Source organism: Lycorma delicatula, chromosome 2 (genome assembly GCF_047948215.1).
Source record: "Lycorma delicatula isolate Av1 chromosome 2, ASM4794821v1, whole genome shotgun sequence".
Taxonomy (NCBI): Eukaryota; Metazoa; Arthropoda; class Insecta; order Hemiptera; family Fulgoridae; genus Lycorma; species Lycorma delicatula.
In genome coordinates, this window is record NC_134456.1 from 166,011,319 (window position 1) to 166,037,630 (window position 26,312).

Consider the following 26,312-nt stretch of genomic DNA (forward strand, 5'->3'; position numbering starts at 1 on the left):
CATTCAAAGCACTGTGATTTACCAAGAGCATGCTCACAGTAAGCTTTGACAAGCATCTTATGCAATTCTGCAGCAGTTTTCCAGTTTTCTTTAAATGGTAACAAAAAATCAATGCTGTCTGCAAATCATAGTTTGTAGGTACAAAAATCGACATGTTTAATGCTAATTAAAACTAAGCTGTTGTATGAAACTTGTATTGTTGTGAGTTGAAAATCTTTGTCAGCTTTATTTTATTTTATAACCATTCTTACTTCACTATAATTTATTAAGAACTTTATAACATGACACCTACAATCTAACCATCACTATTTTCTTTCAGTCTTACTGTCAATAAAATTTGTTTAAATATTACCTACTGTTGTACTATTATCTATAAATTCCAGCAAGTTCAATGTCCATTTTTGATGAAAATTTACTCACATAATTAAACATGCTTCCTGCATTATACTTTACATCTTCTTTCATGTGAATTCTAGCAATAAAATTAACTAATAAATAATCTATAGCATTAATTGATTTATTTTTCCCTATTTCAGCCAATGTTCAGTTAAAACCACAAAACTGACACCATACTGAAATGTAGTAGTAATCCTTGCAGCTCTAGTAATAATTCAATAAAACTTGGAATTTTTTTTTTTTAAATTACACTTGTAAAATAATCTTTGAAAATTCCTACCACCATCCTGGTGCCATAAGCTTAACCAAAGACAGGCCCATCACTAAAACTGATCCAACTAGTCTCATACAACTCAATTATTACTAGGACAATTGCCATTTGTAGAAAATATTTCAAGTGCACATCTAACAAGTACACTAAAGGAAAAACTGTAAAAATTAAAAATAATCAATATTTTTTATAAGTTTTATATTTTAATACATACTAATTTTGATGATGACTAGATTGAGATAACAAAGGATAGGGAGAGAAGGATGAGACTTTTGTCACAGATCATCGATCTGTTAGATCTGTCAAGACCAGGATAATATGATGTAAGTTAATTTAATATATACTAATTAATATTACTTTAATGAATGAAAGAACAAACCATCTTTTTTAGCAACAGTGAATTCAAACGTCTGTTTCTTCAATGAAATCTTAGCATTAACAGGTAACTGAATATCAAGTGACAGTGATTTAGTTATAGCGTGCCAAGTGTCTGAGACTGGATTAAAGATAGCCATATTGGAATGTCCATCAATCCACTGCCTGAAACACAAATTTTTTTAACTGAAAATAACTAACTTATTTATCTTACATACTGACATGTAAACTGGTCAAATTTTATTTACAAATGAGGCAGGCAGACTCCTCAAGAAATGGTATAATAAATTCACAAAAAAGGTATATTTAAGCACAAAAAAATTCTCAAGGTTCTGAAATTAGTATCATCAAGAGCAATTTGATCTCAATGTGCAACACAGAAGTGACAGAATGTCACGGAGCCAGATTAATAGACCATTCTACCAAACTTAAATAGTGTTGTTTATGAAGATTATATCAAACAAATATTGCAAATTTTGCTGGAAATCAATTGCACATCTTCTGGCAAGATCTTACGTATTGTTTATACATGACAGTACTATATCTATTTAGTAATCTTGCTAACAGGTACTTTGACAGAACATAACCACTAAAGGGATAAATGGATGGGGTATAGGTCAATGGCCAGCATGATATTTGAATTCATCAGACTACACCCCATCTTAAAAGCTTTATACAATTTATACTCAACACATTTATACAAGCCTCAGCCATAAGGTTTATTTCATATAATACAGTAGGACTGTACAAAAACATTTATAAATACCATCAGGATTTTTTAATGTCTTAAAAATCCTTTACTGAAATATCCTGACAAATGCGTCAATGTTGAAAGATGAAATTTTTAACAACTCTAGATGTAAGCCATGTTGTAAGTCTAGAAGTAAGACACGTTGTAAGAATAATGCAGTGTAGGTAATTCAATAAATAATCTCAATTGATTGCTATGTTCATCATAAATTTCTGTGATTAAAAAACATTAATTTCATGAAGTTAAAATATTGCTAGCCCTATCAGCAAAACATATTTTTACTTTCCTGGCTATAGTGATATATGCTGCTACAGCAGCTATATCTTTATCAGGAAAGCTTATCGCTCAGTAAAAATAATCTAATAATATTGGTCTTTTTGTAAGTAATAAAGGAAATATATTTTTTTTTAAATTAACTAAAAAGATAAATTTAATTAAAGTGTATGTAAATAACCTGGGGAAAAAATACTTTATTCCAATGCTCTCAAACCAAAAAATGATTGTCAGATGGAATTTTGTGTGTATGTGTGTATGCATGTACCATATGTATGATGTACTTGGTCTTATTACGCTTGACCCCATTGACCGATTTTCTTCCAACTTTACAGACAGGTACTACGTTCAGTAAGAAAGAATTTCCTGTTCTTTGCAAAAACAGGAAAAAGGAGAGATGTTTTGGCTGAAATAAGATTTCAAATCTTTACTGGGGGACTTTAGCAAAATCCTTTTCTTAGAAAAAGTTAAAACTTTTTTTTATCAAGATCACCAAAAGGTTTAATTTAATATTTACCCCTCCTCAAAAAGTGGCTATATATTTTTTGCTTAATCCTGCTTCAGAAAAGAAGTTAATGGGAGTTTTTCCATCTACAATGTTAGCTCTGGTTTTTTGGCATAGCCGGAAAAATTATGAAATTCATTGATGGCTTTTTTATATTTTCAGATCATCTATTAATAAGCAATATATTTTCTTTTTTTTACACAGAAAGAAACAAGCAGTGGTTCAAAATTTGTTCTGAGTTTTTCCCATAATGAAAGTATACAGGCGATACCAAACAGTTTTTGCTGTAACTGGGATGTTTGAATTGATTAAATGGGTGGAATGTAATTTCACAGTAAATAAGATGCTTCAATTTTTCATAATAAAACATAATGACTGAATTATTAAGTTATCATTATATAAAGATTGAAATGGCAAACATTTTTGAATTCTGAAAACAAAAAACGCAAAATTAATTAATTTATTTTGTAGAGAATTTTGAATAAAAATTTAAACCAAATTTTTATCAGAATATTTCAAACCATTTTTAAAATACTAATTTATACATACATCAAATATTTATTACCTAATATCTAAATTAATATCAACTGCATGAGGTATATAGTCATCAAACTTAACATGTCCAATTACAGATGTTACTGAAGGATGGGCAATAGCTACAACTAAAGGTACACCAATATCAGTTACTATAGTTTTTTCACCAAGATGAGTGAATGAAATAAACTGTTTGTTCAACTTCATTAACTGCTGCAATCCAATTTCAGCTAAAAAGAAAACAAAAACAATATTCTCTGGTTAAATGTAGTAATATTAATTATACTCAATTAGAAAAATAATAATCTATTACATAATTATATATATATATATATATTAAATTGTATTCTAGTGTTAATTGGATGTTTGTTCATGTATGAATACATATTTATTTTTTATTATGAACCAGTATTAGAAGTATTTTAACCCAATCTTTTAAAAATATTTCTCAAAATTTTATAATAAAAATACAAAATACCTTTTTAGGTATAGTTTACTTTGTCTTGGAAATAGTTATTGTTTTTAAAAAAAACCTTATTGTGGGTAATTTATTAAATAACATGTAAAAATTTATACAAAATACAAATTATTTAATGATGTTCATTATAATATATAGTTTTGGGAAAATTGGCTGATCTTGAAACATATTACTAATGATGTGACAAGATTTTAGTAATAAAATGCCAGCTGGTGTTGACATTTTAAAATAAAATGGAAAGGTTTTTTGAAACCTTTCTACATAAAATATTAGAAACTCTTTTTACAATTTCTAATAAATTCAGTGTTATATTCAATGTAATAGTATGTGGTGATTTTAATAACAGTTGGTCTAGTGATGAATGAATTATTAACTTAGTTTTGGGTTAGCAGGAGAAAATATTTCTCTCTTAGCACACTGAAATTATAAGCACTCTTCCAACTATATTGACAATATTTCTACAAATTTACTTAATTTTCAATTTGTTCATGTTATAATCTTTCAGATCATAATTGTCAAATTGCAATACCATCATTTATTAATGTAAACCTGTGGCAAGACAATGATAATTTTTATTCTTTTAAAATGGTGAATAGTAAAGACTCATTAGTAATTTAACAATTTTCTTAATATTTTTCAGAAGACCATCTTTCTAGTTTACACTTCAGTGACAAACAAAAAACATTTAAAAAAAATGGATTATTAAATAAATTGTAAAATCTAACTACTCGTATGTAAATGAATTTTCATGAAATGTTTAAAAAGCTTTTCTGATAAAATTTTCAAATTATTTGAAAAACTAGAGTAAGTTAAATTGACCATATTATATAAGCCAATTTTCATTGCTTCTCTGCTCTTTTCCTTTTTATTTTCTACTTTTCTTGGAATAAATGAACAAGGGTTTGAATCTGAAATAGATATTGACAAAAAAATTTACAAAACTGTAATATCAGAAGATTATTGAATATGGGTTATCAATTACCTATATTTCCTTCAGTCTGGTAGATAATAGATGTAGTATAACCTTGCTTTTGGAGAATTATTTCTATGTGGTATGGATCATCAAATTCTTTATTATTTAACCCTGTTCGTACAAATAATAAAGATTTAACATCTTTAAGAATGCAATTCAAAATATTTTCTTGTAAACCTTTAATTCTTATATATACCTGAAAAAAAATTACCAGTAATTTTACATAAAAAAAGAAAATAAATAAAATAAAATTATTATTATTATACTTATTTATCTCATCAAAAGAAAAAAAACCACTATACACAAAAAAAGTAGTCCTGCCAATATCTACAGTAACCTGTCAGGTAATACAACATCTATTAAGACCTAACATACCTGTCTGTACTTATTTTCAGAGTAAATGTTGAAAATGATCTCTACCAACAACTAAACACTTAGACACAGTCACTCAGGAACTCCTTCAAAATAATAAAAAATCAAACAAGATCTAAGTATAAGTGTGATGGAAAGTGCTTTTTGTGGCCAGACTGCCTCTTTTAGACTAAATAACCAAATGAAAAACTATATTGATAAACTTACTTTGAAATTATTAACTGGGTCTACCACAAATTAGAAAACAAATAATAAATAATAATTATTAATAATAATAAACTATTTATTTCTAAGCAGCATTGTTTTTTTCCAGTAATACATGTTATAGTCTGCTACAAGCTCTGACTAAAAAAGTTTGCATGGAAATTTTTAGCAATCCCCAACATACAGCACTGATATGGCTCCCAGTGATTTTCATGTATTTTCTAAATTAAAGCATCAGTTATTTTGAAAGTGATACTAGGTCAAAAAAAGCTGTTGCTGAATGTTAACAAACCTAGTAGCAATTTTTGTAATATAGAACAGAAAAACTAGTAACATTATATGATTTGATGTTTTATTCAAAGATATAATTTTAAATAAGAAAAATAAAGAATACTTTAATGTAAGGATAAAATAAATAATTTTAAATTATTACTAGTTAATGTTTATTCAGGCAAATATTCTTTACTTCTTGATGACAATCATACAACACAATATTATAATTAAAATTATTAAAAAAATAATACAAAATAAAATGTACTAAGACTTTCTTGTATACAAATATCTGTACAATGAGAAAATTAGTATCACTCTTTAAAACATTTTTTTTAATCTGTGAATAAAATTTGACTAAACAAAACTAAATGTTGAATTCAGATTCTGAACAACCAAAGTTTTTTCTTACATTCATCTTTATAAGTCGTTATACAAACTTTTAACCATATTGTAAAATCTACTTTTTATTATAATAAATGTAGAACCTAAAGCAAGAGCTGTATTGGAAGAAAATAGAGATTATAAACTAATTATAGTACTGATTAAATGTAATCAGTTTTATTGAATACAATTTAATAAGGTGCATGTGAAATTAAAAACTACCATAAAAAAACTACATTATTCCTCAGTATACTCAATAATCAACTAAATAACAATAAACACATTAAAGAAAAAGATAATGTCATTTATTTTATAAATGATAAAAAGTGTAATTTAAGCATTTAAAATTTTAAAGGATTTTCAAAGCAATTACTAAGATAAAAAAATAATAAACACATAATTAGCTAAAACAATTTTTAACTGTAAGTTAAAAAATACTTACTCCAACTAGATTAAGTACATTATCATTGTACAGTAAATTCCATTCACCATATAATGTATTTGGTAAACTTCCTTGTGCACCAATTACATTGAATACAGTTTCATAGCCATTACCATTATTTTTACCAATGTAATTGTAAATGTTGGCAAAACTTCCAAATCTCAAATGTGAAGATGGTTTTCTTGATACTTTAAGAAGTTTTTGAGATACTTTTTTACTGTAAACAAAAAAAATAAACATTAACTTAGAGCTTGGCAGATTTTACAAAATTTATCAAATATAATTATTCTTTTAGACAAGGTATTTAATTTTTGTCTTTTTTATTACATATAAATTAAAAACTCTTTATAGACATTATACAAAAATATTTATAGAATTTTAACCAATTGATATCGGTATAAGTGTCAAATTTTGACGTATGGAAATTTTGAAAGAAAAAAAGGTTAAAGGTACTTAAAATTTAATTGCAGTCAAAAATTTGAAGCTATCATTTTGTAAAATTTTTCCAATAAATTTCTAAACTGAGTAAAAAATTGAATAAAAAAGTTTCACTCTATGAAGAAATATATTCTATTTTAGACTATGAGAAGGTCAATGGTGAGAGTGGAATAAAATGTTTAACAATTTAACGAATGAAAATTATATTGAAAAGAAATAGTTATTCATAATCAGCGTTGGAATTTGGTAGTCGAAAGTAGAATAGAAGACAAAAAAGACAAGCTATAGTTTTAGCTGAAACCATATTGTTGAATTTTGTAGATTCACTATTATACAAAAAAAAAAAAAACATCAAATAATTTTGTTCCTTAGGAAGTAAAACTACAAAGAATGAGTACTACATGAAAAATAAGAAAACAGGTTAAGGGGATTCCTTACTGAAAATCTTATTCTTTTTATTTCTTCTCCAATTTATTTTTTAATACTACTTTCATGTTTAATGTCTTTTAAAACATACGAATTCAGTAAATTTTGAAACAAATTTTATTATTTTTTACTACTTTACCTTTTTCTTTTTTTTTCAGAAAATCATAAAAATTCAAAAATGGATATATCTAAAAAAACTATTGAAAAAATTTTATGAAAAGCCTTTAGAAAGTACTAAAAAAATGGGATGTGTTTGTTTAATGTTCTAACATTCTCCTTCAAGTTATACAATCAATAAAAATAATCTAAAAATTCTAATCTGAATAAACAATGGCCCTTCATATCTAAAATTTAGCAGATACTCCATTATATCAGAAATTGTAATGTTATAAATTCCATTCATTATAATGTTATAAATAAGTGTGCAAAGTTTCAAAGTTCTATCGTAAATAGTTTTTGAGATATATCAAATCTTTCCTTTGAAAAAGTGAAAACAATCCAATCTTTGGAAAACATAATTCAAAGTTTCATTTGCACTTTTCATCAATACAAGATCACTGATTTTTGTATGTATTATTAACAACTTATATTTGTACTTATTACATGTACATGTGATGAAACATTATTTTATACATTACTAGCTTATTTATATATGAATATGTCATATGGAAATCAAAACTCTAAAAAATACATACTCTATAAATTCTATGAAGTAGTGTAGATTTTAAATTTTAGTTTTTAAAATTCAGCTGCTCCATATGACAGTCCTTTCTACTCTTTTTTCTCTTTTCCATTTACAGCTGAGCAACTTTTAGCTTTTTTCTGTAGGTTTCATATTCTGAACAATTATGAGCTTTAGCTAGTCATAACTCTTTTATAAAATTGTAGTCTTATTTTAGCTATATTCATGCCAGCAGCTTTTTAAAAAGTAGCAAGGTCTTGAAAGATCCAGTATTGTACTCACATGCAGCTTCATATAAACCAATTTCTAAACTTACTTTTGAAATGAATACAACTTTTGGACACTTGGTCCAGTTGATATTATGTAATGTTTCATTGGCATTTTGCATTTTAACAATCCTGCACCTCTTTAGTATAAAATTTGATGCTAGTCTTTGATATAAAGGTAGAAAATTCTACTTATACTTTTCACTGTTAAAGCAGCTTTTAATTAATTTTTATATGATTCAAGGATTTCATTTCTCGATATTGCTCTTTGAAAGTAACACCAAGAATCCACTCCTACAGAATATTTTCTGTGATTTGGCTGTTCATAAGTAGACTGACAGTAATAAAAGGTAACAAATATTGCCTTTTTCACATCAGCAACATTGCCAATGTTTTTTTTGAATACTTTTGAGAAAGTAAACGATTACTTTTTTTATGAGAATGTCTCTCAAATTTCCGTGTATTCTTTCTTCCATCAAAACATTGGTCCCTAAAGAGTTCCCATAGATTTTTAAAGAGTTCAAATGTGAGTGTTTTAGAATTACCATCTGACACTAACGTATAATGAAACTAACACTCTTTCGATTATGACTATATTGTTTCAGCTGCCACCATCTCCATGGTAGGAGAGGAGCCATTATCTTCTGTGTTATGTGGAGCCATTCTGTCATATTTGTGTTTATGGGTTTCATACCACATAATATAGGCTTCTGAATTAGTGAATTTTGTTTTCTTTTTTCCCATATACGACAGTATTTTGATAACTCAAAATCTTTGTCAAAACCTCAAAATCTATTTACCAGTCCACTTAATGCAATATCCAATACCACATTTGGGTGTAAAGCCACATTTTTGTTAGCTTCTAACACAGCTAACAGTAATGTCAATCATTTGTCCTTCAAATATATAATATATATATGATTATATATTACCTAATATTTCATAGCTTTTTCTAACTTCACTATATGCTGCTTCTGGTGATTTTTGAACATTTTGTTTATAAACATTATGAAGATGAAAAATACGTTTTTACAAGTTCCACTTTGCATTGATTTGATGTTCATATACATACTGAAAGTTTCTAATGCTCTGTGCCCCCTTCCATTGATGTAAAAGCCTGCACTACTCTATAATTTATATCAAAAGTTTTTCTAGTTGATTCATTTTCAGTTACATAACTTGACATGTCAAAAGTTGATTCTGTACCACATGATAAACAACAGATTTTTTGAAAATTAGCATATCCTTTTGGAGTTAGAATTATTACATCAGTACTTCTTGAATAACATTCCTTGCATGAAAATATAAAAGTAAACTTAGATTGTCTACTCAAACCGAGTAAAGTACTGATGGGTATGGTATGTGTGTGCCTCAGCAGGGGGTGGTGTGGCAGGCGGGTGAGAGACAAAACAATGAGGTTGTGTCATGTCAGCAGAGGAAAAGGCCTCATGCCGTCTTAGATGAACCACCGAGAAAAGGGTTTGTGTATGATAAACCAGGCCAGGAGCCTCTACATCGGATGAGCCTCTACATCGGATGAGCCAACAGGCAACTCCCAGAAATGACTGTGGGCCTTTAAAAAAAGGTCATTAAAAAGAAATGTGGGTGTAAAGTTGCTACAGTTCATAAATGTATGAACATATGGTTTTTTTTTCATAAATAGAAAATATAATATAACACCCTAACTAATGCTTAACAAGTAATTAAACATTAAACATTTAGTTGTGTTATATTTTATTCAAATTAAATGTAAAATAAAATAAATACTTGAGCCAATATTAACTTAATCTACCCCATTATAATATCCTACAATAATACAGATATAGGTAAAATCTAATGTTCTAATGAGTGCTTAATAATAATTGAACATATGGTTTTGTTGTATTATGCTCCACAGGTGTCCTCAACAGGAAATAGATAAGATGCTGCTACCTGGCTAAACCTTTTTCATTGTCTATGATGAAGTTAGTGGAAGTGTTCAGTTAAATAAACAAAATAAAATAAAATATCTTTTAAACCTTTTATACCAAATCCATTGACTTGATATTTTGTTGATCCCATCCTAATTTAATATTCACTATTACTAACGGTAATATATCTTACCTGACCAGTGTTAACTACTAGTAGACCACTTAATTATTCAAAATGATAAATAAATTGTTAACTTTCAATTTTTATTGAAAACATCTGAATCAAAGCCCATACTATCCTAATTAATAGTTCTCAACATTATAAAAAAATTAAATTTTATAAAAATTTAATATGTAGGTAGCTGAAACATGAGAGGTTTGTCATATTACAAGGTCTGTTATATCTTTCTTGCAATATAGAACATGCCTCCTTTTTATGTCTATTTCAGCTCTGTTTCAGGTGAACCAACACAATGACGGTGACCACATGATCCCCCAAACCCTTTCCTAGACACACGTGTGTCTGGTAGCTTCCTCCAAACACTAGGGCCCCCACAGAAGGCAAACTGTTAGACTGAAAGGCTCTAGCATCAAACGGGCTTCAGAGGATGAACTAAAGGGGAATGTTGCCGGAAGTACAAAGCACATTCACACGTAGTCACCCCCTATCAGCCCCAGTCAATTATTTCTCATTGTTCTAAAGGACCGGAACGCAAACACCAAATTCATCCATAAATAAAATAAAACAAATAAAATCTATAACCGACACTAAACAAATAATAACCCTTCAGATAAAATAGATAGACACAGCAGCAAGGGACATTTGTCCAGGTTCTGCAATTAGTAGGGAGAAGACAAACTCCCACTATCCTTGCATTCCGTTTCATTACATTGCAAGTCTTTTCCTCTAATATTTCAATTTAATAGTAAACTTGAAACATTTTTATATTAAGAAACTTATACCTTCCAATTAAACAGTTTTAATTAGTAACTTTTAATAAGAGTAGAGTTCATGAATATTTCATTATGTAACAATCAAATCAACCTTAATTAAAAAATATATTCATAGAATTAGTATTATATATTTTTGTATTTTATTTATGTGTAATGAGAAAACAAAAATTTAATTACCAACATATAATAATAATTCTGTTATTAAAGGAGCATCATTTAAAGTACAGATAACTAAAATCAATAAAAAATACCAGAAAAAATCACATATAATATTATTTAACTTAAGTTATCTACATGAAACAGTTTAATAAAGAATCGTTTTTATTAATGGAATTTCACTCTTACTTCACATGCTTTTTGTTTTCAAGAAAGGACTCTATGGGAAATTAGTAATTTTTTTTTTTTTTTTTTTTTTGAAGAACTGAAAAACGCTCACCCATTATCATTGCCCAGAATAAAAATATGAAATTAGTGATGAGGAATCTAAAAAATTCTCATATGACCTTAGGGAATACAGTTTAATATACTTCCCTGTGCCCAGAACTGAATTCTTTCAGTAATATTTCTTATAATTAATTCAGTAACATTTCTTATAATGTTGAGGTAAATCTCAAAATAAATTAATGGTAAACATACATAATTAACAAAAAAAAAATTAATTACATTGCCTCATGATGAGGATTGGTGCTCTTAGCATATGACTGCAGGAGTGTGTAGTAATAATTGTAAACATGGGCAGAGCGTTCAGCAAGCATATGCCAATGATAAGTATACATTGAAGAATCAGGATGAGAAATATGATATTCGATAATCATTGAAAGAGCAGCAATTCTTAAATCAGCAGGTTCACTAATATCGACCAAGACGGGCAAGCATACTTTAAAAAGCTGTAAAGGAAAAAAAACAAAGATAAGAAAACATAAAAAGATACCGTCACATTTGAGTAAACATCTACACAGTAAATACAGGAGTCAGAAATATCAAAACCAATACCAAATATCAAAATTTAATTTGTTAAAAATATAATAATTTAATTTGTTAAAAGTTAATTTGGAATATCAAATATCAAAAAAATTAGTTGAAAACACCTAAATAAAGTATTAAAGTATTTAAAGTTAAACCTATTTAACTATTTAGTTGAAACAGGCCAGATCTTATGCTGCAATTTACAGAATTTTCATATTTGTGGATATTTGTATAGGTTATTTTTAATAGTATAATGCATGATTCAATGCTTACATGTAAATTATAAGGGCTTTTTTAAAATATTCAACGAGGAAAAAATATATGATGCAATACTGACTAAGGATAATTAGAAGAATCTTTTGGTACAAGCACTGTAGGCTGTACTTCTGGAACCACCTCAAGTTTTGTCAGCTAAACATACAGTTCTGAATCATATTGAATTTTTTCACTAGGGATGATTTCTGTAGGCTCATAGGGTTGGTATCACTGGTTTCTAACACTAGTATACAGTTATAAACCACTCAACTTTTCTATCCTGTACAACCTACCTGAAGATATTCAAGTAGCATCACTGTTTCCCTTACAACATGAATCTCATGAATTGTTTATTGATATTGTGTTTATTTCTGGTTAATATAACTGCGAATTGTAGATCTGTGATTTAAAATCCTGAAGAGGTAGTAAATTACAACATGAAATGACAGATATTGGTCAATACCTCTCTAATTATTGTTTTATTACAGAAGTATCAAGCAGTATAAGAAATCAACCATCCACATAATGGAGTTAATGTAAAATGCTTTTCTGCTGATATTCAGAATATAATTCAGTAATACAATTACTAATTAATTCAACTAATACAATTCAGTATTATAGTTTCTTCTGAAAGATGACCAATGTACTATACCATCAAGAACATGGACTACCAAAACTTTACACATTGTATAATAAATAAAACCACTTCTCTACACCGATGTCTGTCCTTTAGAATAAAAAAAGAAGAATGAAGCAAATAATGTTTTAACAATATAATCACAACACAGTTATAAAACCACATATGCAGCAGAAACACTCTTCTATCTGAACAAACAATCAAAGACCAAAATACTGCATAAAATTGAAAGAAGAATTGGAAGAACCTGCATAAAAAAAAGTACCAGAGAGATGGGCAGTGGTGTATTGCGCCTAACAAACGTTCAAAAAGTTAAGTTATAAATAAAATAGTAGAAGTAGTAAGTAATATGTAAATAATAAGTAACATATAAGTAAGTGCATGTGTAGTAGTAATAAGCAGTAGTAGTAAAGTAGTATAAGTTAAGTAGTAGTTCGTAAAGTTAAGTTATAAGTTCATACAAAGACGTAGAACCCATCACTGAAATACCTCATGTAAGTGGAGACTAGGATTTTTTGGACACATCATAAAGATGCAAGATTACATTATTTCTGAAGCAGCTGGTCTCAGAAACAATCTTGATTTGAAAAATACCAAGACAGGATGCAAATGGGTCAGAGAAATAAGATAGGATTTGAAGGAGATTGGCCTTACACCAGAAAACACTATAGACAAAATAAAATTAAATGAAAAAATCAAGGATAAAAACACTCACTAAACACTAAGAAGAAAAAACTACAAATGAACATTTTCAACACCAGAAAGGGCATGAAGATTGGAATGTATGAAAATGTACTGGGGGGACCGCAAGGCCCAAACAGTCCCTTTGAAGAGACTTGGATAATACTCTGACTAAAGTGATTCTATGCGGTCATAAAAAAAGGGGAAAAAACAGTCAATGTTTTAGTGTAAGTTTTTTTTTTGTTGAAAATATTTAATGTTTGAGATTTTCTGTTCTTTTATTTTAATTTATATTTTTAATTAAATATTTTTTTAATTTATATTTGACATTTTCAGTGTTACTATTTAAATTGATTTTAATTTGATATATTTTATAACTAATTTTAATTATTTTTATGATCATTGCTATTTATGTGTAACATTTAAAATATTCCCAATATTTCAATTTTCAATATCATTTAAAAAATGGGAGAAAAATTTATTCTGGAATAAACATTTCTGAAAATAATAAATATAAGAATTATTATTTTACTCTTTAGAATTAAAATTTCTGGGTTCCAGTTGAATTATTAAGAAAGATTATAAAATTAATATTCTTTAAATTGATTCTTTAAATTAATAGTCTTTTAAATTGTACATAAACTGTATGAATCTCATTCATTACTTTACAGTTTTAGTACGAAAGTCTATTGTAAAAAGAAAATACATCGAAAAATCAATTAAATTCACATGTGGGGTTGTGAATCTAATTCAACTAAAGATCTAATTCCTAACTTTACAAATAAAAAATCATCAAAAATTCCTTTTTTTTATCCTGAAGAAAGTAATATGTTGAAACAGACACAAAAAAAATATGAGATCTTATCAGGAAAAAAAAAATTTCTTTTAATTCTGAACATTTTAAGTACGTAATCTAATGGTAAACAACAGGTTGTTTTGACATGATTCTGGTTTCACACTCATATCCCACAAATGATATCAATTAGATCCAGAACCACATCCTCACTGAATTAGTTAATACTGTAGTTAAGGTAGTAAAAGCAAACCTCACACCAATCTTGTTAGTTTCTTTATTTATATAAAATTGGGTTATTGAATTAACTTATATTAAAATTGGGATAAAATAAAAAATTAATTACCTTCATGATCTTATTTAATTTATTACCAAAGGCAAAATAAGAAACAAACATTCTAGAGCGATTTGTTAAACCATTAGCACATTACATAAGTCGCACAAATTTAAGCCTCTGATAAGATATTCTACATCAAGAATGTTAATCCATTCAGCTAAAGTTTCTCAGTCAACACTACTTAAAACTACTTGAACAAAAATATGCACTGTAATAGCAATTAAAAGTCCACTGCTGTTATGCAGCAAGATGTAAGAGGGTGAAATAATGGATTAGATCCTTTAAAAAGTGTATAGTTATTTAAGGTATCATAACAAGAGAAAATACTTCTCTTAAAAATAATAAATCCTCAGATTTAGGACATTTCAAGAACAGCAGTTAGCATGATATATGTTACTTACAAAGAATGTCTGAAGGAAATTCTGATGATAGCTTTGGTATGGATTCCTCTTTATAGAAAGTGTTGAAGACCCAGAAAGAGATATATGAATATGATAACCTTTACCATGGAAAAGAAAGGGTTGATTGATGAAGATGTTTTTAACAGAAAAATTTGGTTATTTGAGAAGCGGAGTACTTTATGTGGTAACTACATTGCAAATAATAGATAGATAAAAATATATCTCCTACTCCCAATATAAACTTTGAAAACAATTTTTACCTTTATAATAAAGTATACAGATAATAGATCAGAAAAAATACAGATAATTAGTGAAGTGAATAAACTATACTTTTTACTTTAAAGTAAATACTGGTCAAGTAAAGTAAACCCTTGAGACTAAGTGAATAACCTTTTACTTATACTTATAAGTAAACACTTGTAACATTTGTAGTTGTCCAAGTATTTGCCAGTAGTTTTCCCATTTTGCTTTTACTTATCCAGTATTCTCTTTACTTATCAAGAAAACACTTATATGATTCATATCCTATACATCATCATGTTCAGACACGTTTGTCAATACATCAAACGTTTCATTTGTTTTAATCTTTTCCCATCACAATGATCCGCGGTTGATTGGTATCCGCGAAAATATGTTGGTATCTGATTGCCTCAAAAATTACGATAATTTAATTGCAGAATTATTTTGCGCATTTCTAACGCGTTTTTTATAAGCAAATTTTTTTTTTTTTTTTGCTTTCTGTTATGAAACATAGTTTGCTGATTTTAAAAATAATACTTTCAAGCAAATCGGTTGAAAATTGGGCAAAATATGATGAAAAACCCGTGTCATAAATCACAGATTAGTAACATATGTTAGTATAAGTGAACGTAGATTCAGAAAACTACGTTTTATAAAAATTCCCACCACTCAAAAGGCTATTCATATTGACAAAAACCCATTTTTACTGTAAACTCTTATTCATTACGAATCGTTATGTGTTACATGTTTACCGATATCATTTGTCAGAAAAGATATTTATAGACCTCAAGTAAAGTGACGTATTTATTTCTAAGTGCGTGCATACCACAGCACCTATTACGCTCGGCATTTTAAAGCGAGAACTCCATTTTCTCTTGGCTTCATTTAACTCAAGAGCATTCTGTGGAAAGTGAATCCACTCAGATGCCTTTTCGTTTATTTTATTCAGAACGTAATCGAAAGTTTTGCATACTGTAGAACGGTGAATCCCGAAGTCTTCACTGACACCGTTTTGAAATCTAGGGTCTGATAAGTACCGCAAAAATACTTCCATCTTCTGTTGCGATGACAGAGCATCTCCTCGCTTTTCATTACTTTCTTCCAAAAAAGCGTTCGTCAAAAATTCAACTGATTCTTTTGTAAAACGAATTAGTTCTTCATATCGTCTTGGACTCAATACTCGCCTTTCTTTATAAGTTTTTGGTTGACGAATGTTGACAAAGGCAGCCATACCAAGTATAAAAAATTAAATGAAAGTTTGATAAGGTTACTAAACAGCTACCTTGAAATTCTACCAGTAAATACTTGAATACTCTTCCGAACTTAGGATTTTATTCACTCGTTTTAAGTAAAGTCTGACCGGAATCAGTAATTGCGTGTAGTTACAAGTAAACGCTTGATAAGTAAAGGTTATTCACTTCCCTATTTTACAAGTAAAGAGAATACTTGTCAAGTATTTGGTTTACCGTTGTTTATTCACAGAACTGCAAGTAAACACTTGTATAATTGCAAGTAAAAGTAAATACTGGTTTTTATTCACTTCACTAAATAGATCAAAGTAACAGTGAAAAGTAAGAAAAATTTAAGAAACTTATAATTTTAAGACTATCATTTCTACATATCTTATAGTTATTATAGGACTGTTCTCAAAAACCCATCATTTAAGAAAATGCCTGAAAATACAGACAGCGTAAAACAATTTAAAGTTGGAAAAATTGAAAAAAAACAATGTTTTTACAGAAAGAGCTTTTCTAGTTTTTCTAAAATTTGTTGATTTCATTTTTTTAATAAACTAAAAAAAAAGCATATACATAATATTTTCATTAAGCTCTTCCAAACACTTTTGAGACACTCGTACATTACTTTCTCAATATTCTCTCTGTTTCTGATACAAGTTTTGTTAGAATCAGACCCTTAATACACAAGCTACCACATCAGATATAATATAAAGAACCTGAAAACAATGGGAGATACAAAAGGCTGGGGAAACAGGTTCAATTTTTAACTGATAAAAATACTTCCCCTATGATATAAATATTAGCACATTTTTCTTCTTATGGTGCCAGCTTACTACCTCCATGTTGGTGATCAACATGACACAGTGACACCATTCCCTACGATTTTTCAACCAGGATAATGGTTTTTCAACCATCTTCTTCCTACAGATCTTTTACAAACTTTTTTACCCTGCAGCATTAGTCAAAGTATTTTGTATTTTGATCCTCTCATGACTTGTCCAAAGTACTCTAGCTTCCTCTTTTAAATCTAAATTACAAGTTCCCTTTTTTTAATACACATTTGTAGTACTATGTTGTTTGAACAATGAAATTTTTGGGATCTTATGATATACTCATAATTTAATGTTCTGATTCTCTTCATATTATGTTTTCTAAGCATCTAAGATTCTGCACTGTAAAGCAGAATTGAAAAGATGTAACAATGTACCATATGAATTTTTATTTTTACATTCAAATTCTTGTTGGTGAAGAACAATTTAATTTTCAAGAACGCTGATTTTGATATTTCAATTCATATATTAATTTCACCAGAGTGATTAAGCTCTTGTTTTAAGATTGTATCTAAAACTGATATTCACATGCACATTCAATTTATAACTAGCTAGTAACAGTAAACTATTAATCAGAAATTAAACTTTATCATTAACTTTAATGAGATTATTTTAAATAAAAATGGAACATGATATTTAAGAGAAAAAAATTAAAAATTTTTAAATTAAAAAAAGAAAATAAAAATGGATGTACAATTAAAAATCACAATTTCAACCATAAATAACTAAATTTTATAAAATAAAATTTTAATAATAAATATAATACTTTATCATTTCACCTTACCAGGGAAGGGTTTTTCAACAATGGATTTTTAGGGCCAAAAATAGCTCGCACTCTAAGATCTTCAGAAATTTCTTTATTAGAAATTATTTTACCTAAAAAGTTAGCTGCATCTTTTGTCATCAAATTTTTCAGCCCTTCTACATATACAAGTTGTTTCTTGTAATTATCTTTGTTTTCTGAAAGAGAATAACAACAGAAATATTATTTAAAAATACATACATGTAAATTATATATTCGATTGTACTGTTTTGACTACAATTATCAAAACTGAATGTTTTTTGGAAGAGTAGTAATTTGAAAAACACAATTAATGAATGCAGGATAATGAGGAATTAAAACAGGAAAGGGAAAAAAATATGAGAAGTTACATAAATTCATAATTAGGGAGTAAAATTTCAACCAAAGAGTAAAGTAAGGAAGATATCAAAAACAGACTGATATAAGCAAGAAATGCTTTCATGCAGAAAATAATTTTGCTGGTGTCAAATATAAATCTTGAAATTATTACGATGAAGAAGATTTTTAAAGTGCGTATTGAAATTTTCAAATATGAGGTATGATTTCAAAATAGGAACCACTAATAATAAAGCCACAATTAACTCCACTGATGAAGGAACTGTATAATTTTCTCTAAGAAGATATTTTCGAAGCACAACACCCATGTAATTTGAAAAAAAGTCGTCATAATTTTGTTTAATGTTAGCATGTTTTGTCAACTGATCAGTGAAACTCTATCCTTTATAACCTGATGATTCCACATCCCCTGAGACATCTCAGGGTGATAAGTTTTAAAATAATTGTTGCAAACTCACAAATTTTAGTAAACTACATCCCTACCAACCTGATCCTTCTACCACACCTGGAAAATGTCAGGAATTAGATTCTACGAAACCTGAAGAATACCAATTAAGGATCAAGAATCCAACAGCCAAAACCATAAATGGGTTACTGCAAATCAAAAGATACATTTGAAGAATAAATGATTATAATTTATTAAAATGTATTTAGTTTGTAAAAGAAGGTGTTTTTAATTCTTTATTTCACTTGTTACATTACTAAATTTTTGAAATGCAATAGCACTTTAAAATTACTGAAAATTATACCAAACCATCTTTCATATTAATGAAACTAGTCTTACAGCAGCTTTTTGTAAATTTATGAGCTTCTTTATCAGCATAATTTCTGATAATTTCACTGTTGTAAATTTAAAAAGGTTGAGGAACCCCTAAAGTATGCACTTGAATAATATACTTGATATAGATTGTTTTTGTCAAAATTAATGTTTTAGATTGTTAATTTAATAATGTTTATGTGTGCTGTGATATCTTAGTTGTTTTGTAAAATAATACAGTTTGCAGATTGTGATCATAAATTGCATATCTTGAAACATTAATTATAACATTAAAATTTCATACATTCAATATTAAAAAAAAACCAAGATTTCAACACACTTGAATATGAAATTTTTAAAACATATCTAAATTCAACATCATTCTAAATTTGTCAAAAATAACGGATTAATTAAACAAATACAATATATATGGAATACAGTTCTTGAGTATATGTATAAAAGGATTCCTAACTTCTTCAAGGCAGGTAAAAATTAACAACTGTGCAACTCCTCGGAAATTATCATTATTACTGATTAATTCTAAAAGATCTTTGGAAGTATAATTCCATTAGAACTAAAACAAGCTAAGAAACAGTACTATTTCAAATGAGCATTAGTATAAATTCTTCTGTCTACAGTAAAATGGCAACAAGGACAAGGGATTTATATTTAATTAAAAAGACACAAAAACAAAAAAACATTACTTTTAATTTAAACATTAGTCCTACATCATTCCTAAACAAATATTACGTTTGCTGAAACACAATGATGTTCACTAATCATGTATCACACAGCCGGTTGAGTTAGGTTTAATGTATTTTACCCACTTTTCAATTAATTAACAACTACAGGAGGAGGAGAGTCATACAATACATATATTTTTTGCTATTATTCAAAAAGGTGTTTTTTTTTATTGGGGAGTTATGAGAATTTCCCAGTCAAACAGATATCAAATAAAACTGATTTACATACACTCTGTAAACTTAATTAAACATAAGATAACTAAATCTGACAACACTGACCATTGATTTTATTATAAAAGTCTTCTGAAACTGTTTGAACCAATTGATATAAGCATAACTTCTGAGTACATACTTTCCCAAACAATATTGAATACGCTAGTACAGCACCATCTTGAATTTCATGACTAAATTGATCAGCTACTTTCAATAACACCTATAAAACAAAATTACTTTATTACTACAAAACAAAAGTAAAAACAATTAGTTTAATGTTACTATAAATAAATAAGTTAACAAATATATATATATATATATATTATTGTGTTGCTATCAATAATTATTAACATAAACACCTAAGAACACATGAAAATCATTAATAAACACTATATGTAAAGATAGTAATGCATTTCAATTTTTAAGCATAAATGCTGATAGTGATCACGATTAACTGAATTAATTACGTGTTAAGGTTAAGGTTGATTTGTATTGCATTAAAAATTAAAAATAAAAATTATTGTATTGCTTAAAAATTATCTAATGTTATATCTGAAATCTTATACACAATTTTGAAAATGTATGGTGTGAGATGAACACAAAATATTCTTTTATGAAAAGATGTGTAGATGAAATTTTAGTAATGTTAACCAAAGTATAAAAATAAACATTTAATCATTTTAAACAAATTTAATTCCTTTAATAATGAATTAAAATATATTCTGCAAACTAATAAAAATGGATCAAGAATATTTTTAGATACAAAAGTAAATATTAATGAAAACAGTGAAATTCTTATTGTAGGTTTTGGAAAGGATTAGACAGAATAAGGTAAAAAATTACCACAAATTTAAGTCTAAACAAGCCAAAAGGAAATAATAATATTTTATAGAAAATACAAATAAGAAATACATTTAAAAAAATACAGAAAAATTCACCACTTTCATTTGTTAAAAAGAAGAAATATAAATCTAATTAATATTAATAAAAAACAAAACATTTTTACATTAGTGATAATTACACCATATCTTTTATCTCAATAAATAATATTCCAAAATTCTTAAATTATAATTAAATTGCATTACAAGATAAATGTAACAATAATAGCACTTAGAAAAATCTTTTAATAGTACTTTAAATAAATTGGTGGGAATTTCTAAGTGGTTTGATAATTTAAAAATATGGTAACGAATGCATAATAAGATCCTTCTAGTATGCTGAATTATTGTTCGAGTTATACAAAGAAAGTTCAGTTATCTGTTTTGTTACAGGTGGATATTGTTAGTTTTTTTAAAGAATATGTATTCATCTTAACAAGGATAAATTTTTTTTTTTTAAATAGTCATATTTTTTTTTTTAATTGGTAGATAAATATGGAATTTTACAATAACAGGTTAAGAAACACTTTCACAACCAAGTAACATTTTTTTTAGGTAAAGTCACCTTAAATTTATTAACAATTTATTTTCAGTATGAACATGATACAATTCAGCATATTTGTAAATATCAATATTTGGGCTGACATGCAGTTCCTGTAACTGCTAAATAATCTACAAGAACAGTTTATAATAAATTCTAAACTAAATAATCCTCTAAATTGGAGAGTTGAAAATTTTTATTTATGCATACAAATAGAAGTGTTTAGCTTAAGCTCAAACATTTTTATAGCATATTAAAATGAAGAAGAAAAAATGAATCCTCTGTCACACTGTTATGAAAGTTTGGAATGGATGGATATCATATTCAAATAGTGAGACTAAGCAGCAATCACAATTAACTCAGTGGTTCTATTTAACATACCTGAGACCAAGGCAGCTTAAACAAGAACATTACATCAGAAAATTTTCACCACTGTTTTCTGAGACTAAAATGTGATATTTATTAAATTTCTTGAACATGGAATTATGCAAGTATGGGCATTACAGAACTTTGAAAAAGCTAAGATGACCTATTAAAAAAAAAGACAAAGGATACTGTTCAGATGGACTGTGCTATTGAATAATAATGCTTGACCACACAAAATAAATCATTCATTAAATATTTACTATTATACTTGTACATCGTGTATGCACACATGTACTATCAAAAATATAGGTTATACTGAATTTGCACTTTATAAACAGATTCTAGAATACATATATATGTAACTTCTAACTAGAATGATCTAACCATACAATGATCATCTAAATCAATGTTCCCTTAATTAAACAGCTAAATTAATTAAAATTACTCTACTTTAATTATAAACAAAGACCTAATTTACAACACTAATATTTTTTATACAGTGTCTGGTGCTGAATCTAATTTTCAATCTTCTCTACTTTTCAGGAAAGTAGACATTATACTAGGAAGAATACTAAACTTCCTTATCATCTCTGTTTCCTTCTTTTTCACTTCTTATAATACATGTATCTATCCTCATAATGTAAGATATGTACTTCCCTAAAATTAAGATGGCTTTTGTTTATATAATGATATATCAAACAGAAAAAAAGAAGAGAACATTGCCTATTCAATAAAAATGATTGAGTTTCTTATGTTGTTAAAAAGCAACATACAAAAACAAATTTATAACTAATAATAATGAGAAGCAAAGACACAAGACAGCTACCAAGATGTATAAAAGAATGATGTACAGAAGTAAGAAGAGAAGATATTTGGGTAGTTCAGTTTAAAAATAAAGTTGACAGAAGTGAAAACAGTATTGTTTCATTTTTAGATAATGATTGCCAACACTTGAAATTCTCTAAAATTGATGACCAGGTTGGGAAGTAATTGTTTAAATCAGGCATGAGCAACGGATGGCCTGGGTCACTTTTTCATATGGCCTGTCAAAGCTTTACATTTTGACTTTATATATATATATTAGAAAAAAGGCCATTAAATTACAAAAAAAATAGATATATTTTAAAGTAGTTCCCATTTCATAAAAATGTGCTATCAAGATAAATGGTTGTAAAATGTTGGCATTTGGTTACAATAAAAGCATTTAATGAACTGTAATAATCACTTAATACTGCTGACTCAAGCACTACAGAGTCCACTTCATAGTATTACCAAAATCAGACTAAGTTGACTGCTTATTTTATCGGAAAAGCCAACGAGTTGTGCAAAAGGACACATGTACTCTACACCTCCATACCAAACAGTAGTGACAGTCTTTTGCAATCATAAGAACTTTAGGACAATCATAAGGACTGCTTTTTTCATGATAGTTTAAGTTTTATTAAAAGTTTTTTCAAAAATCATAGAACTTTTTTGTGAGTATTTTGTGTTGACTATTTCTGTGATTTATTAGTGTCATTGTAATATAAAAGGTAGGCAGTATTTTTTAAATTTAAAAACTAATTGTGTCAACTGAAAATTAATTTTCTTGTGATTTTTTTTTTTTATAAACACTTGCCCTATTTTTATAGTTAAAAAAGTATATAAAAACAAACAAAAAAATGAAAAGTTGGGAATGAAAATAGAAGTTTTAATGAAAAATGGAAACTGGATTATTTTTTTAACTATTGTATAAGACAAAGCTATTTGCCTTTTATGATTTGGATTCAGCATCAAAAAAATACATTATTAAATGACATTATGAGATGAAACATGACAGATTATAAAAACATCCAATGCCAAATGCAGAAAGATAAATGTAATCAATTTGAGAAAAGCTTAAAACAACAACAACAACATATATTTAAATCTCAAAGCTTTTTATCAGATTTGGCAGTGAAAGCTAGTTACACTGTTATTCAAATTTTAGCCAAAAAACTGAACCATTTGCTGATGGAGAAATGATTAAGGAAACTGCTGTTGCAGAAATAGATTTTCCTGATAAGAAAGATATTATTTCCAAAATTAGTTTGTCAATATTTAAAATTGGAAGAAGAATTAAAAACCTATCCGAAAAAATTACTGCAAATTTAGGTGAACGCATAAAAAAATTTGAATGGTGTTCCTTGACACTGATGAGAGCTGTGACATTAGTGACTCATCACAATTAGTGATATTTGTATGAGGAATCGATTCCAATTTTAATATAACTGAAGAACTGGGTCCACTGATGCATGATAGGAACTACAACAATTAAACCTGTAAAATGAACTAAAATCGCTGTTGGAAAACTTATCAATTAATTCCACTGGAAAAGATTGTTGACATATCAACCAATGGAGCATGATCAAAGGAAATCATGAATGAATATAGGAGTCACAGGATTGTAGTTTAATGAAATAAAAAACTTGAAAGTGAGAGAAATATTTATTATTCACTGCATAATTCACCAACAGAATCTGTGCACAAAAATTTTAAATATGCCAAATGTCCCCATGCCTACAATAAAACCTATTAATTTTCTCAAATCTCAAGCATTAAATTACTACCAATTTAAACAATTTTTAAACGATTTTGAAAGTGAAAAAGGTGACATAATTATTTGTGGAACTCAGCTGTTTGTGGAAATTATAGAATATCCATTTTCCCAATTCAACAATAAAGAATAGATGTGTGATTTTGCCTTTCTCGTCAATATAATTCAGCATTTGATTGACTTAAATATGGAACTTCAAAGAGAAAGCCAGTTTAAACATAACATGTTTGATAAGATTAAAGCTTTTGAAAGCAAATTCAAACTTTGGAACAAACAACTATTGTCAAATAACACATCACATTTTCCACACTTGTGAAAAAAAACTCCTTCAGAAACATAAAAATATACACAGCAAATAACGAAATTAATATCCAAATTTGAATCACGATTTAAAATATTTAAATCTGAAAAACTGTTCTTAGTTTTAATCATTTTTTCTCGCCATTTAATATACACGTGGAAACAATTCCAGATGAGTAACAAATGGAACTGATAGATTTACAAAACGACAGTGGATTGAGGAATAAATTTCAGAATGTGGACATCCAAAAGTTGCATCAAAATTACATGATTTTTCAAAAATTCCCATGATTAATCACACATGTAATGCATATCATGACACTTTTGGAAATACTTATGTTTGCGAGCAATTATTTTCTGCAATGAATATAATTAAAAGAGACAATCGATCAAGGCTAAATGATATATGATTGGAAAGCTACATGCCAGTTGCTGTGTTATTTATATTCACAAATATAGACCAATTGGTTGCAGAGAACCAATGCCAAACTTCTCATTAAAATTTGTTTGAGAATTTTTCCCATAATAATTACCTTTTATTGTTTTTTTATAGTATTTCTATTATGTGTTTTATTTATGTTACTTTTTTATAGGGTTGTTATTTTGTTAACAACGAGATAATTTGTGTTTATCAGCTAGTATTCATATTTTAATGTTTCTTATATGCGGCCTGCACAAAATTTTTAAATTTGTAGCTGGCCCGTTGTAAAAAAGATTGCTGATCCTGGGTTTAAATAACCAAATTCATGAAAAAACGTATGTATCATTAATAGCAGTTGTATAAGTTAAAGATAAATAGGTGAAAGACAGCTAACTAGGTAAAAAGGGTCATGTAAGAATGCTGCATTTACAGCTGAATAATATAATACTTCCCTATGGTCTAATAACCTGCACTAGAAACATTCCTCTAAATCTAAGTAATATGTACATAATACTGCAATCAATATTTTGCTAACTAATTTTTTTATCAAGGGAAAAATTATTTAAATAACTCATGGAAACTTGTGCAGTATATAAATTTTACATTATTCAACAGGTTAGATAAAGTCAGGTAGTTATTCAATTCAATAATACGAAAATTTCCCTGCACTTGTTGATTTTATTAGGTTATAATAAATTTTTTATCTTCCTTAGTTTTGTTCATATTTAAAAATAAAATTAAATGCTTAAATGTGCTCCTAATAAAAAATAATACAGTTTTAAATAATTTAAATAATATAATTTTATAATAAGAGGGCTGTCCAGAAAGTAACTTACTTTTTAAAATAAAAAACCAACCAAATAAAAAAATAAATTTTATTATATACATCTGAAAAGAACAATCTTACCACTTAAATTGAAGCACTTATCATAATGATAAGTACAAATATCTCTGTAGAAATATGCTGCCTGAGATTTTTGGTACAAATCTTGCAGAAAACTTGTGATAACTAAGCTTCTCCGATACAATTTCATACAGTAAAATTTGTGAAATTTGGGAGAAATTAAGTGAAAGTTTCAAAATCGTAATGCGGTGATT

At 27.6% G+C, this 26,312-nt stretch overlaps 1 protein-coding gene across 1 annotated transcript in view; it reads right to left on the minus strand.

Annotated features, from left to right (window-relative positions):
• LOC142319401 (vitellogenin-6-like) overlaps positions 1–26,312 on the minus strand; it is a 98,897-nt gene that overhangs the window by 36,486 nt on the left and 36,099 nt on the right. The window contains exons 11-17 of the mRNA XM_075356643.1: positions 20,200–20,353; positions 18,067–18,242; positions 11,568–11,791; positions 6,229–6,445; positions 4,566–4,752; positions 3,137–3,335; positions 1,047–1,207 (exon numbers count right to left, since the gene is read on the minus strand). Coding sequence (XP_075212758.1) covers positions 1,047–1,207; positions 3,137–3,335; positions 4,566–4,752; positions 6,229–6,445; positions 11,568–11,791; positions 18,067–18,242; positions 20,200–20,353 — 1,318 coding nt within the window. The remainder of the gene's footprint in view (positions 1–1,046; positions 1,208–3,136; positions 3,336–4,565; positions 4,753–6,228; positions 6,446–11,567; positions 11,792–18,066; positions 18,243–20,199; positions 20,354–26,312) is intronic.